Source organism: Periophthalmus magnuspinnatus, chromosome 8, assembly GCF_009829125.3.
Source record: "Periophthalmus magnuspinnatus isolate fPerMag1 chromosome 8, fPerMag1.2.pri, whole genome shotgun sequence".
Taxonomy (NCBI): Eukaryota; Metazoa; Chordata; class Actinopteri; order Gobiiformes; family Gobiidae; genus Periophthalmus; species Periophthalmus magnuspinnatus.
This window is the reverse complement of record NC_047133.1, coordinates 28,196,024-28,209,925: the sequence shown is the minus strand read 5'-3', so window position 1 is coordinate 28,209,925 and position 13,902 is coordinate 28,196,024. Positions and strand designations below refer to the sequence as shown.

General features: G+C 39.2%; 2 protein-coding genes across 3 annotated transcripts in view; one reads left to right on the top strand and one right to left on the bottom strand.

Moving 5' to 3' along the window:
* nsfa (N-ethylmaleimide-sensitive factor a) overlaps positions 1–5,656 on the bottom strand; it is a 41,986-nt gene extending 36,330 nt beyond the window's left edge. The window contains exon 1 of one of the 2 annotated variants that reach the window (XM_055223773.1): positions 5,485–5,656. In XM_055223773.1, coding sequence (XP_055079748.1) covers positions 5,485–5,496 — 12 coding nt within the window. In that variant the 5' untranslated portion in view covers positions 5,497–5,656. The remainder of the gene's footprint in view (positions 1–5,484) is intronic. The other variant, XM_033971586.2, reaches the window with a different exon arrangement.
* Positions 5,657–7,325: 1,669 nt separating this feature from the next.
* LOC117374992 (cyclin-dependent kinase 5 activator 1-like) lies at positions 7,326–13,323 on the top strand. The gene is made up of 3 exons (XM_033971229.2): positions 7,326–7,761; positions 8,595–9,174; positions 9,419–13,323. The coding sequence occupies exons 2-3, from the start codon at positions 8,668–8,670 to the stop codon at positions 9,908–9,910; spliced, it is 999 nt and encodes a 332-aa protein (XP_033827120.1). The 5' UTR covers positions 7,326–7,761; positions 8,595–8,667; the 3' UTR covers positions 9,911–13,323.
* The last annotated feature ends 579 nt before the right edge of the window (positions 13,324–13,902 follow it).

Genomic DNA, 13,902 nt, shown 5'->3' with positions numbered 1-13,902 from the left:
AGAGATGCAGAGAAAAGTGTCAACACGAAGACTCCTACCTAAAAATGGGGACTGACAAAGTTTGTGGCAAATTGTAAAAGCACCCAAAAAGAAAACTGATAGTAAGCTGAATTACTGAAGATGTGCTATATATAAACTATTCTATTACCAGCTTATTTCCATGGAAATGTTGTTGATTTGTCTGGAATGTTCCACAGTGTGGCATTTAACATCTTTCTTGCATTTATTCAGTTATTTAGAGAAATCAAGCATTCTTCTTCTGTGATTGGGCTCACCAACAAAACACTTAAATGGTTGAGATAAGATGATGGAATGTCCATTAGTAAATATCAAGTGTTTTTGTTTATAATTTACAACATAAGCATAAGCACATAAGCATTAGAAGAGAGCAATGGTGTTTTAATGACATGCTAATAGCTTTAAAAGCCCCATTTCTGAAGCACTCTATTTCCTGTAGTATGTTGGTTTTATAATTGTCTCCACATTTTTAAAACATATTTTTTAGACTGCACTGGAAAAAATCTCTCATCCATGCATCCAAGTCATAGCTACCACATCAGCTCTCTGTCATACCAGTATATATAAGCAGACATCTCCCATCTCCATGTTGCGCTCACAGGGTCGTCGCAATTCATAAAAAATGTATTAATAAAACTGACACACACGCTTTGGTCATGAATTGTCAGCTATAATTGCACCAGAAAATGGAGAAAAAAGCTAAATGGTCCAAAACATTAAGAACAATTTGATCAAATGTCTTTCTCAACAGCTAAAGTACATATTACATAATGATTTTTGTTGTATTAATGTGTTGTGTTTTGATTCATTAATGGAAAGGTAGAAGTAACAAGTGACAGAAATAACTGTATGTTTTGCCCTGGCAGTATCAATTCATAGTGGTATATTACACATATCAACAAAACAATGATTTGAAATATTTGAATTTGTAGCTTTTTGTATGACGACAAGTAGTGATAGAGACTTTCAACTAATCTTACACTCAAGAGATGTGTTCCTTCCTCAAGAAAGACTGTCATCTGCCTCAGGGTACACACCACGCCTACATGGAGTACAGTCATTTCCACATTATATTATGCAAAAGTAGCTCCATTACAACATATGGATTGAATTATATCAACATCAATTGAAGTCGTTCCTAGGTTAGAAGTCTATAATTTACATATTTTGGTAAAGCTTTTGGTGAACTAAGCAAAGCAGTTTTGATCATGCTATTTCCCAGATACTTGAAACACATCTAAGCTATCAATTTCACTTGTGGATCAATAGCGTTTTTTCAATCCTAAGGACTAATTTAAATGTTAGGTGACAAGAAACATTTATATTAACATTTTTATATTTTTCCACATTCAAGGCACTCAAAGCACTTTACATCAAGGATCCACTCACCCATTCACACACACATTCATACACCAGTGTACGCAGACACAGTGTATTTTTGTTACGCTCAATGTTTTAGTTGTCAAAGTTTTCAAGCATTTTTACAATCTGTTTGGGATTTACACATTTTTGTAAACTATAGGAAAAGTGTGGAGTCTAGATTTCCTATGAGACAGTAGCCTACTAATTAATTAAATGGGGCATTCATGATCTCTATAACCAGTGAACACCCTGAGTGGGGCCAGAGAATGCCCAGCAATGGGAGCAGTTTGCTGGGTAAATGTCACATTGGGAGTGCGCTACTGGACATGAATGAGTCATCACTGTGGCCTGTACAGGGGGACAAGCTCAGGGCAAATGATCTGTCCTATTACAAAGTCAAACCTGTTTATAAGGTCACACTCATTCTGTACCCACACTACCCCCACACAGGGAGTTGATTAGAGCTCTTCATTCTTTTTATCTACGCCATGTTAAATTTCAATAGGAATATCATTGTCTAAAGAGATGCAATGTCATGCACAGCTAATACACATGTGTAGAGGTGCCCTGCCATGCTACATTTTGCAAATAAAACTCTATGGCTGATCACATGGCTTGAGCACAACAGCTGTCAGACTGATTTAAACCCCTGGAGAAAACAGATGGGAAACACAATGTCATTTTCTCCTTAAGCACAGTTCAAGATCCTCCAAAAACTTTGACCATGAGGAAGTACTGTGTTTGCAATTAAATAAACAATGTATGTTTAAAAAGTCAGATTCTGTTCAGAGTGCACATTGTAAACAACTCCAGCAGTATTGACATTTGAGACTAGACTGAAATATGAACAGGTTTGTAAAGGTCTTAACTACAAGAAATGATTTTCCTATACAAAATCAATATGTTTTGTTCTTTGCCGAGGTCATTCTACTATCAAAATAATTGCAGCGTTTGCTATATATTAGCCTTAATAGACACTCAAGATATTCAACATTTTGGTTCATGTTCAACACAAGACCTGTGTGGGGAGCAGATATCAAACTAGAATCTCGTTTGCTATGTTGTGAGCTGTGTGTTTGCTGTCTTTCAGCAAATCTCAGTTTTTAAGAGATGAAACATTTTTAAAACATCTTCTGAGTCAGTGATGGAATCATACAGTATCTGCCATCTGTCATTTGGATGATGTAAACCTTACAAAACAATTTGAGTGAAAGCTTTAGATAAGGGCACCAAATTGAAAGGAAATCTATAAATAAGGCAGAGCTAGTGGGGTGAAAGAGCAGGGATTTTAACAACAACAACAACAACAACAACAACAATAAGTTGTCTATCACTAAGGACAAATATGCTTTATCTCAGTGTATGTCACAAAATGCACTTATATACTAGTATCTTGTCCAAACCAAAGGCTGTGAATATGTCATAATATACTAGCTATGAATTGAATTTTTATAAAGCTCATGATTCAGTTAACTAATCGTTAATGATATGCTTGAGTCTTTTTAATCAAGAGGTCCATGTGGTTTGGAGCAGGATTAATAAAATGATTAAGTAAATGGTAATAAATAAATGTCTGTATTGTTAATGTTCAGGAAATAATATTGTAAGTCATTTTGAGTTGTATTTATTTATTATTTTAGCATATCACACACCCCTGTGCCACACCTTCTATAGCAGCTTCTCTTTTGATACAACACTGATACAAATTCAGATCCTCAATTTGCAACAGCAAATGAAAGTCATCCATGTTACTGCTGGTGCTTCATAGCTTCTCTCTTGTACAAATCATTGGAACGGCTGCTGTCAAGCTCAGTGTAGCACAGGCCTCCACTTAGGTTTAGGCATTTCATCTAACACAATACAGTCTAAATGAAATGTATGTAAATGCCACAACAACCTTTATTAGTTTACTGCAGCAATTTATTGGTGCAAGGAGACTATAACTACTGGCTCTGTTGCAAGCTGTGGTAGATATGATTGTGTAGCTGCATGCCACCAATCAGAAAATAGTTTAGACTGCCAAAGAGTGCAGAGGATACAATGGCTAATGCTGTTGTCATGGCAATGTTATGTAAAAAAAAAGGAAAAAAAAGAGAGGTATAATATTGCTAGACTAATTAATGTCAACTTTGTAGATTGTACATTAAACAAGCAGTTTTACAGCACAACTTTGCCTTATGCCTTCATGATTTTACTTTTTCCTTATTGAAATTGCAGATGACATAACCGTTAAGGAATCAATTACAGCTCATCTGGGCTTGGGCCACTGTCTCTAATCTCTAATGTCTAAGGCCATGTAAATGTGCTGGCAGGACCCTATTTTACAGTTATACAGGCACTGTTTAACTCTGTTATGACTATGTTTTTTAAGTTAATTCCTATTGTAAATTTTGAAAAAGGGGAGGTGGTTTGTTTTGTCTGTCTAATGAATGTCTTTTTTTCTTTATTCTTTATTTGTCAGGGACCGTGTACAAATGAATTTATCCTACAAAAGAAGAGATGATTTGTACCAGATTTAGCTACTGCTACTTTCCGTAGTCAGTCCCTGGATAGGTGAACACACATTAAATAACACAATTTACACATTTGATTATGATTACATTATAAGACAAAAAGTTCATCATTAACATTAGCAGCAGAACACAATAAATGTACCCATGTTCAGTACAGTGGGGTTGTCATTCTGTGTCAACAACATCTCTGACCTTCAGCCTCACTACAGGCAAGGAGGATGCAGTGTAATGCCCAGAGGCACAATGACTCTATACAATGTATTGATGGTAGTGAGTGGGGATTTACACACCTAAAGATTTGGATGCCTTTTTTTTTTTTTTTTAAATACACCCTCCAACCTGAATGTGACAGCTTTCCACAATGACAAACACTCCTGGCTGATCTGATACAGAGGACATTTATCAGCTTTACTGTCACCAAATCACAACAAAGGTGCTGCAGCAGACTGGAGTGGAAGGCTTTGCTGAGTAATGCTTTAGCGTTTAGCACCATGACTCGGCATGGTATGCAGAGGTGGTATCACCTAGGGTCCCTGTTCATAAATTCATTGTTTGATTTCATGAAATCAACTCCACCCTCTCCACTGGATTTACAGCAGCTCAAATGATTGTATAAATGCTGAGGAAAATACTGCCAACATCGGATTACGAGCCAAAACATGGATCATATGCCCAAAACTATGCTCCAATTACAATGTGCTCTTTGATAAATAAAAAAAAAAAAATTAATCTACAAAAATGTATATATCCAGAAAACATTGCTGAAAACATAGTCTCCTAAATGAGGCATAATCTGTGCTGTCTGCCCTCTCCTGTCAAGCGTTTTATAATTTAGGTTTCTAAAAATAGGTTTGCAAGCACCTGCCTGCCTGGATGATATGAACAATCAAAGTAAAAGAGCACGCAGTTGTTACCTCTTTACTAACTTTAACTTCTGATAGCAAGAACAATGCAAACAACTGTAAGCTGTATAATATTTATCTACATTTAAGTTTCAGAACAATACCTCTGTTTCTTCAGATAAATTCAGATGTATTCATTATCGTGGGACATTGGGATGAGGCAGGCCAGTGTGCTAGCTAAAGCCCTACCCTCTCTTCACAGGAGGAGCAGGTGTCCACCTCCGGACAGCTACAATACATCTAGTATCTACAAGTGCGCACCAGGCTGCTCATACAAGCAGAAAGCTGCATACTGGAGCCGTACAAAGCATGTTGAACACACTGTGTCATAGATATACACTGGCACGGTCGTTCTTGACCGTTATTTTCCTCGGGTGCATCGCAGCAGCTCAAGGACAAGCTGAGCCGAGGATTAAGAGCCACGGGCAGCCATCGAGCAGCGGGCTGTAGCTCCATTGGAAAAGAAATCTCATATATGCCAAGTTTAGCGCGCACATAAGGTGCATAAACAGCTTATTTAGTGTAGCTGTAGCTGACATTCAGGCGAAGACGCGATCATCAATGCTTGCTACTATTTTATTGAAACATGACGCCCGACATTTTGCGTCGTGGCTCAGTGTTTCTTTCAACGCTCCACAGAAACGTTTAAGCCATGACAGTAGTCAACAGAGGAAGAGGATATTCCTTACCCGGGTCGCCATCTTCACGGTTGAGAGCTCGTCGATGCAGATGGGGTCAGTGAATCTCAAGACAGTGAGGACAGCGGAAAGGCTCCCCTGCAGTTGGCTTTATAAGCTGGGGCGCATCGGCCTCTGATTGGCTGCTCCGAGCGGAAACGTGCGGCAGACAGCAGCTGCCCGTAGAGCTCGCGTGCGCTGCGGAGGCTCACCCCACTACCGTGATGCTCCCGCGACAGAACGCCTCACGTGGCCACGTGCTCACGATGTTCAATGGATGACGTGAGGCTGCGGACAGCTCTCATATGCTAATACAGCATAAAGGAGGACACGCTAGCACCATGGACAGCGAAAGTGCTTGCCTAGCCCACAAAAACATTGCAATGACTGCTAGCTTGCAGCTAGCTGCTCAGGCATACGGCCTAGGAATAGGCCTAATTGTAGGTGTGTGCACTAGGCCTCATTATGTATTCGACTTCTGACACTTATAGTACGCATAAGTACACGTATGCATGCTATTAATCACTATGGCAGTCTAAAAGAAGCATGCATGAGAAAATTTACTAAAATTTGAATGGGCCATTTAAAAAAAAATAAATCTTGCATTCACTGTTATTTTAAAAAACCGTTTTGCTGCCCCCATGTGGCCAAACATATAATGGCTTGAATAAGACAGCAAAGGGAAGGTTATGGCTACGTACAAAAACAAAACTTCTTACCTCCGTGAGCACGGAATATATGGGCCACGAAACAGGACTATTAGATGACACAACCAAACAAATGAGAAGTTTGTATCAAATATTCAGGTTATTAATGGTTTGATTATCCTTCTTTTCTTCTGACAGGCTGACCATGGGCCGCTGAGTAAAATGTAAATCATTTAGGCAAGGCAAGTTTATTTGTATAGCACAATTCGTACACAAGGTATTTCAAAGTGCTTTACTGGAAAATGCAACGCTAAATGTATGAACAGTTCATGTCATGTGTAATATAAACATAAGCTCTTTGTTTAAAATCCGTTTGTTTTCATCTGCTAGAGATATAACATAAATAACTACTGCAGTTTAAAATTACATGCCCATTGGCCATCTGGTAAATTTAAAGACCTGACGTGACCTAAGACAGTAAAAAAAAACAAAAAACCAAAAAAAACCCAACAGGAACAAGCTGACTAAAGTATACTCATTTCCCAAATATGCTTTGTGGGGGCTTTTCAGTTCGACATGACGATCCAGATTTAAACGATTTCCGCTCAAATGAGCTTTTAAACAACAAGCAGTGCCCCCTTCTGCGACAACGCCAAAATTATATATATATAATTTTGGCGTTGTTTATATATATATATATATATATATATATATATATATATATATATATATATATATATATATATATATATATATATATATATATATATATATATATATATATATATATATATATATATGTATATATATATATTCCAAGAACACCCCCTCGTTGTCAGAAAGTCCTAGTAAAGCCTATACTTCAGTATTCCGTGTTATAAGCAGGTGAACTCTCAAAACATGCAAAGCGTCCTTTGCGTCTTCTTCGCGCGGTCACGCCGTCCAGGTCCACATCTGCCGTAACTTCAGTACCACGGACAGCTCCCCTCCCATTGGATATTCGTGCGCTCGTGGCTGCCAATGGCCTCTCTCCCTCCAGTGAACAGGGACGGCAGCACAGAGCCACAGTACTGCGAGCATCTCTACAGGAGCCAATCACAGGGCAGCATTTTCCTTCAACATCCAACCCGAATAACTGCAGATGCCCGCATCAAAGCCCCTCTCACAGCGGAGGGCATAAGCTGCTATCTATTTTTGGAAGCTGGAGTCGCCATTTTTTAAAATCATTTTTGCGAAGCTTTTCTTTTCCTCCTTGACCTGTTTCTGAAATTTGAGCCTTTAGAGTTTCGACCTTTGGCAGTGGGGATTAGTAACAGCGACCGCTTAGATTTTTCTCAATGGAAGACATCTTCCCTCTCGAGGCGACCGAAGGAGAGGAACATATTTCTAGTTTGCTTTGTATTATTTCACTGTCCAACGACGATCCAGTGGCATCCGATAGGCGTGCTCACCCGCACGGTATCTATCGAAGCGGGCATCCGGTCTGTCAGCTATAACCCGTAAGATTTTTAGGGGTGGCACTAGGGTTTTCTGGACCGCTTGGGAAGAGAAGCCGTCGCATTGCCACCCCATCTCCGCAGCAACGGGTGGGGGGTAAAGGTGTGATTCATGGCGTCAACAAGAAGAGGTTGATAACCACGCGGTAAGACAACAAAACGAATCTTTAATTAATACTATATAGTTTTCCAGCCAATACCAGAATATGCAAAACGTGTTCATGCCCTTAATTTAAACATTTATGTCAACATAGTGTCATTGCCCTCTCTTATAGTCTAATGGTCATGTAATTGGTAAAATACCTATTAAAAACCATCATGCCTTCTCTTTGGTGAGATGTTTTGCAGTATAAGTTCTGTGAACCCGTCAGGATAAGATCCTCCAGCCTTATGGAGCGGTTTGGAGGGGTGTTTTCAAGGCTTCCATTTTGAAGCTAAGATGGATGCTTGCACACATCTCTTGTGTCTCCATGGCCTAAGCTGATTTCTTATATAATCTCAATGAACACTCCAGGAGCCTGCCAGCACGACGTGGCCTTTGGTATATACAGTGAATACTGCATGGTAGAACATAACATCAAATAGAACATGACACAATTCATATACAGTATGAGGGGTTCACAAGAATGCTTTAATATGGAACATCTGTATTTATTAGCTTGAATAATAAAGATAAAAATGAAATTCCTCTAGAAACATTTCCAGACTTTCCTAAATAGATTTAACTGAACACATTCACTGCAATGTGCTTTCTTTCTGCTTACATGTTATGTTATGTTATGTTATGCAGCAAAAGTGGCACTGTAATCCAAGACAAATTTCCTCTCAGGGACAATAAAGTTTATCTTACAAATATACATAATCAAGTTAAATAGGGAAGCGGGGGGATACAGAAGTGACTCCTTCCCTTATCTGAGAAAGAAACAACAGGACATTGTGCTGTATGAATTGAAAATGTTTCTGTTTCCTTTCCCCATAGATATCAGCAATAAGACTTGGGTTTGTCTGGTTACTCCGTTGACTGTGTACCACTATAACCCTGGTCATTCATCATGGGTACGGTCCTGTCGCTGTCTCCCAGTTACCGTAAGGCGGCCTTGTTTGAGGATGGCCCTGCTTCTGTGGGCCACTACACAGCTGTCCAGAACAGCAAAAATGCCAAGGATGCTGCCGCAGCCAAGTCCCTCAAACGCCCCTCCATCATCAATGTGTTGCCATGGAAACGCATCGTGGCAGTGTCGGCGAAGAGGAAGGGCTCTAAAAAGCTTCAGTCTGAAGGAATGGATGCTGGGAAGTGTAGTTCTCCAGAAGGTCATGCTGCAGGTGCTGCTAACTCAGCTTCCAACAGTCTGAAGCTAAAGAAGTCCCAGTCGTGTGCTAACTTGTCATCATATACATCGACCCATGACCCTTCTGCCAGTACCACTACCTCTTCCCACCTGCCCACCTCCAAAACACTGGCCAATGTCACTACCGTTGTGGCCAAGAAAAACTCCCTCACAGGTTCAGGGCTTCAGCCTTCTACAGCCACTGGAACACCCAAACGGGTCATAGTTCAGGTCAGTTTTACAATTATGAACTGTTTTGGCATTATCATTGTATAAAAATAGCAGAGGTTTCCCCAAAAGATCCATGCAAATATAGTCCTTTTTGTTTCATTTAACAAACTAAATAGTAGTAATAGTAATAGTAGACATTTTTGCTAGGATAACCTTTTGTTCACATGTAATCTTCTCATAGCCTGCTTAATGAACATTGCCCTGCACTGACGATCCTCTCGTGTGTGTGTTGTCCCATGCGCAGGCCTCCACCAGTGAGCTGATGCGTAGTTTAGGAGAGTTCCTTTGCCGTCGGTGTTACCGTTTGAAGCGCCTGTCTCCCACTGACCCGGTGCTGTGGCTGCGCTCGGTGGACCGCTCACTGCTGCTGCAGGGCTGGCAGGACCAGGGATTCATCACTCCTGCCAACGTGGTCTTCCTCTACATGCTTTGCCGAGACGTGGTGTCTCCAGAGGTAGGCTCAGAGCGCGAACTGCAGGCCTCGCTGCTCACCTGTCTCTACCTGTCCTACTCCTACATGGGAAACGAGATCTCCTACCCTCTCAAGCCCTTCCTGGTGGAGGCCGAGAAGGAGGCCTTCTGGGACCGCTGCCTAGATATCATCAACCGAATGAGTGGCAAGATGCTGCAGATCAATACTGACCCACACTTCTTCACCCAAGTGTTTGCTGACCTGAAGAACGAGAGTAAGAAGGAGGAGGAGAAGACCAAGCTCCTGATAGGCCTGGACCGATAAATGGCTTCTGTGTGTGTGTGTGTGTGGGGGGGGGGTGTATGTGGAGGAGGGGGGAAGGGGGGAAAATGATGGCTACTAAGGTGATGGTTTTGCCCAGGTCTAAAAACACAGTATGTAGTACATTCTAAATTGTGTAAATCTTGTCCAACAAAAGTTGAATGGACAAAATAAAATGAATGCCTTGTTTGTGTGACAGTAAAAGTTGAAAAGTTTTCTAAGAACTATTAGCGTTAATATTTAAAACATGGCAGTAGAGTAAATAAACATGTTAACACACTGTACAATTTTAAGGCAAAAAGTGCTTACACAGTCATCAGAGCAAACCTGGCTGTTGTCTGACATTTCTGCCAAATTAACTGTTTGTTACCACAAAAACACATGTTTTGGGTACCAACAATAGCTTTCTGTGAATATATTGGATACACAATTTAAGAAGGTAGGTTTGGGTTTAGGTGGATTTATTGTCAAAATGTAATTATTTAAAGACAAAAGTGCCAAATATATCAGTTGTTTATGGAGTAGTAAATAAGATATTGAACAATTATAATGAACTTACAAGAACATCTAAAATATCACAGAAGTCATGGAGTAGCTCGGGTCAAGCCAATTGATTGTGACTCCAAGCTAACTGAATGGTTTCCACTATTGATGCTTTGTGGTCTGACTCTGTCATACAAACAAAACAAAAATGCAAAGTTTAAAATCAGACAAACCAGATGTGTTCATGGGCAGAGTGAATGGTTGGTTATTATGAAGGCCTAGCTGCTGTGCCCAAACTAAAGTATTTAGCATGAAGTCACATATATTTTGCACATGGCCACCTATTTATTGCCAATAGCTACTTAATATATTGTACCAAACTGTATTGCACTCTCCAACACCAGCTGATGAGAGATACACAGTATAAGCTTGAAAATATGACACGACTGAGCACTGAATCCAAATAATGTAATTATAGTTGTTTGAATGGTTTACAGAGACTTGTTGGAGAGCCTTTTAGCACATCAATAATAACTGATGATAACAAGCCTTGATAAAGTTTACAAAATAAGTTGAAATTGCAATAATAGAAGACATCTCTGTAACTCAAGCCAACCTTTCCAAAAATAGATATTGTGTATTGACAAAAAGAGTTTTTGTCATTGAAAATTAGATATGTGCAAACTACACTTTACAGTTACAGTAAATATACAATTATAATTGTAGTTCAAAACTTAACTACAATTTTGATAAAGGAGATCCATATAGTCAATAATCAATATTCCAGAATGTCTTAGTTACTTGGAATTTGTGCTTCCTGCACATTTTTCTCATGCTATATATTAGTTTGACAGATTTGCAGTGAATTAATGTGGTGAGAGAGAGATGGGCAGGAGACAGGGACTGCAAACATCGGAACACGAGAAAACTTATGAGAGGAAGATTCTGCACATGTGCATTTAAATGTTGTCTTGGGAGCCCCTGCTGCAGTTTGCTTCTTCTGTTGGCTCACAGTAGTTAAAGCCAGACTGTGGCCTCTCACTCCTCTGATGGAGGTCAAACTCAGAAACTCTGCCTCATACATGCATGTATGCTTCTCCAGATCCCAGCATGCTGCTTACTCCACAGACTGAGCAGTTATGCTCTACAACTGAAGATCACAAGATGTCTATGAAGAACTATCTAAGGAATATCTAATATAAAAACTCTAAATGAACTAGTGCAGTATTGCGGCTGTATTGATCAAAAGAAAACATCACATCACTGATCTAATAGACTTTTCTAAAGCTCTACCTTCCAAGGGCAGAGATTCTGTGCCATATTATTCAAAAGACTGATCATTTCATGTATTGGAAAATATGAGAAAACTGGAAATGTCTGTCCTGAACAAGAGCTTGGACTCGGAGAAAAACCTGACTTTACTTTTTCAGTATTGCTTTGTTACAGACAGAACTATCACATGGAAAGCTTACGTATTTGTATATTACATTGCAAAATTATGTCAACCAAAACTCAATATTCTCTCAGCAACTTTTTTTTTTTTAATTTCTTAACCCAGAAACAACCCATGAGAAACAAGTAAAAGTTAAAAAATTCTTGTTATAATAAACCATATGACTTCTATCGTAGTTTCAATCAGACACAAGTGTTTTATACAACCTTATTTTGGTTTCATCAGTGAACTGCAGTGTAGTCTAACTACACTGAACAGCTCCTCAGAGAAACATGAACTCCGCTCACTCACAAGACACAGAACACATAGAACACATAGATCAAGTTCTACTAATCAAATACATGCACTGCGTCCCAAAAGCACACGTTTTCTTTTGAACTTTTACTTGCTGGCTGTTGATTGCCTGGATGACTCATTGAGCCTGTTTTGAACAGGCTCAATGAATGATTGATAATTGGTACCATGCTATAACACTATATGTAGCCTTGATGCAGATCCACACCTCATAAGACAAATATGCATAAGAATAACTAGCTCGGTTTAATGAGTTTGACTGCAGTAGCAAGAATAGCTGTTTTATTTTGAGTTACTGAATTCAGATCTTGCAGAAATGAACATTTGGGTTTTTTTTGTTTTTTAATTGTATTGTATGGGGTATGCAGTCTCTACGCACATCTTAATACCATTATTTTATACTATATTTATTACGAAAAGCATGTTCAATAATCACATAGCATTTTGATTATGTTATTTTGATATGCTAATTGTCTGTAATTCTCTTCTTGTTTTATTATGTGCCCCATCAATCACACATACTTTAATACAATACTTCTACTAAATTTCAGAAAGAAAAACATAGTGTCCCAAACAACCCAATAAAAAAAAAATCCTAATCTAGGACTTCAAAATGTGAAAAAAATATGCTATAACAGTGTCATTGAGTCTGTTTTAGCCTTGCAAGTTTTTTTCTGAGGTGTATTGCAATGATATCAACATCATGTCAGGAACTGTCTTGAATGTGAAAATACGTAACGGTTACATCTATGCCCCCTTTTCACTTATAGCTTGACCATAATGGTATTTCCCACACGGTGTTGAGTTTGGAAAGACACACATGTATTTATCTGTGAGACAAAAGGTCTGAAAATGAGCCAACTTTGCTTCCTTGTGCTGGTATGCAAAAGTGAAGGACTGAATCGAGGAGATCCTGCTGCCACCACCTCAAAACTATGTGCCATATTTTATCTTGTAAGAACTATTGTGTAACATACAGAGCCTATGATAAAGAGGTTATTACAGTTTTCTTCTTTTTCATGTGTGAATCATATGTAAATTGGAAATGTTGAACAAACATTAAGGCCATTAGTGTCTCTGGAGTGCCCATGCTGCAGTCTATGTGGATGTATGAAATATGTATGTGAGATACGTATAAGAACTATTGTTCTACTGTTACAAGTACTTTATATAAAAACTGAACAACTATGGTGTGCTTCTGTCTGTTATTTTGAGGTTATGTTTTTATGTGACTATATGAGATTCTTTTTGCTTTTGGCATAAGGACAAATAACTGATCGAGGATGTCCAAACTATGGACTGGGGGGGCCAAATATGACCGCCAATTTTTGTTAGTTTTTGCAGGATTCCTACTGAAAAGGTCTAAATTGCTTTGCCTGGCCAGCCAACACAACAAGTCGTGAACAGAAAATAGAGGTAGCTGTCTCGCCAGGCAACGAGTTGAACTGGGTAATACTCTATACAGAAACTGAACAGGGAACTGAACATTTGCAACTTATACAAAGGGTTGCAACAGGTAATGAGGTAACGTAATCATTCTGCTGTTATCTACTATGGTGGTGGTGAGTGGTGTCTTGGGGCTCACTGTTCACAGTTCCACGCGTGACACAAGAGGGCGCTACGGCCGCGCGTTGGCACCGTTGCTCATCAGCCCGATTATTCAAGAGAAAAACCTAATCACTGTAATGCAGAGTAATGTGGCCTACTGTAGCCTGCTAGCGCTATACTGTAGTGTGCAGGTTTGTACTTACAAAATAAATACATT

Bases quoted from the DNA above. Each gene is read 5' to 3' on its own strand.
- LOC117374992 (XM_033971229.2), top strand. From the start codon at position 8,668: ATGGGTACGGTCCTGTCGCTGTCTCCCAGTTACCGTAAGGCGGCCTTG. The intron at 9,175-9,418 runs GTCAGTTTTACA...TCCCATGCGCAG, and splicing joins CCAAACGGGTCATAGTTCAG to GCCTCCACCAGTGAGCTGAT.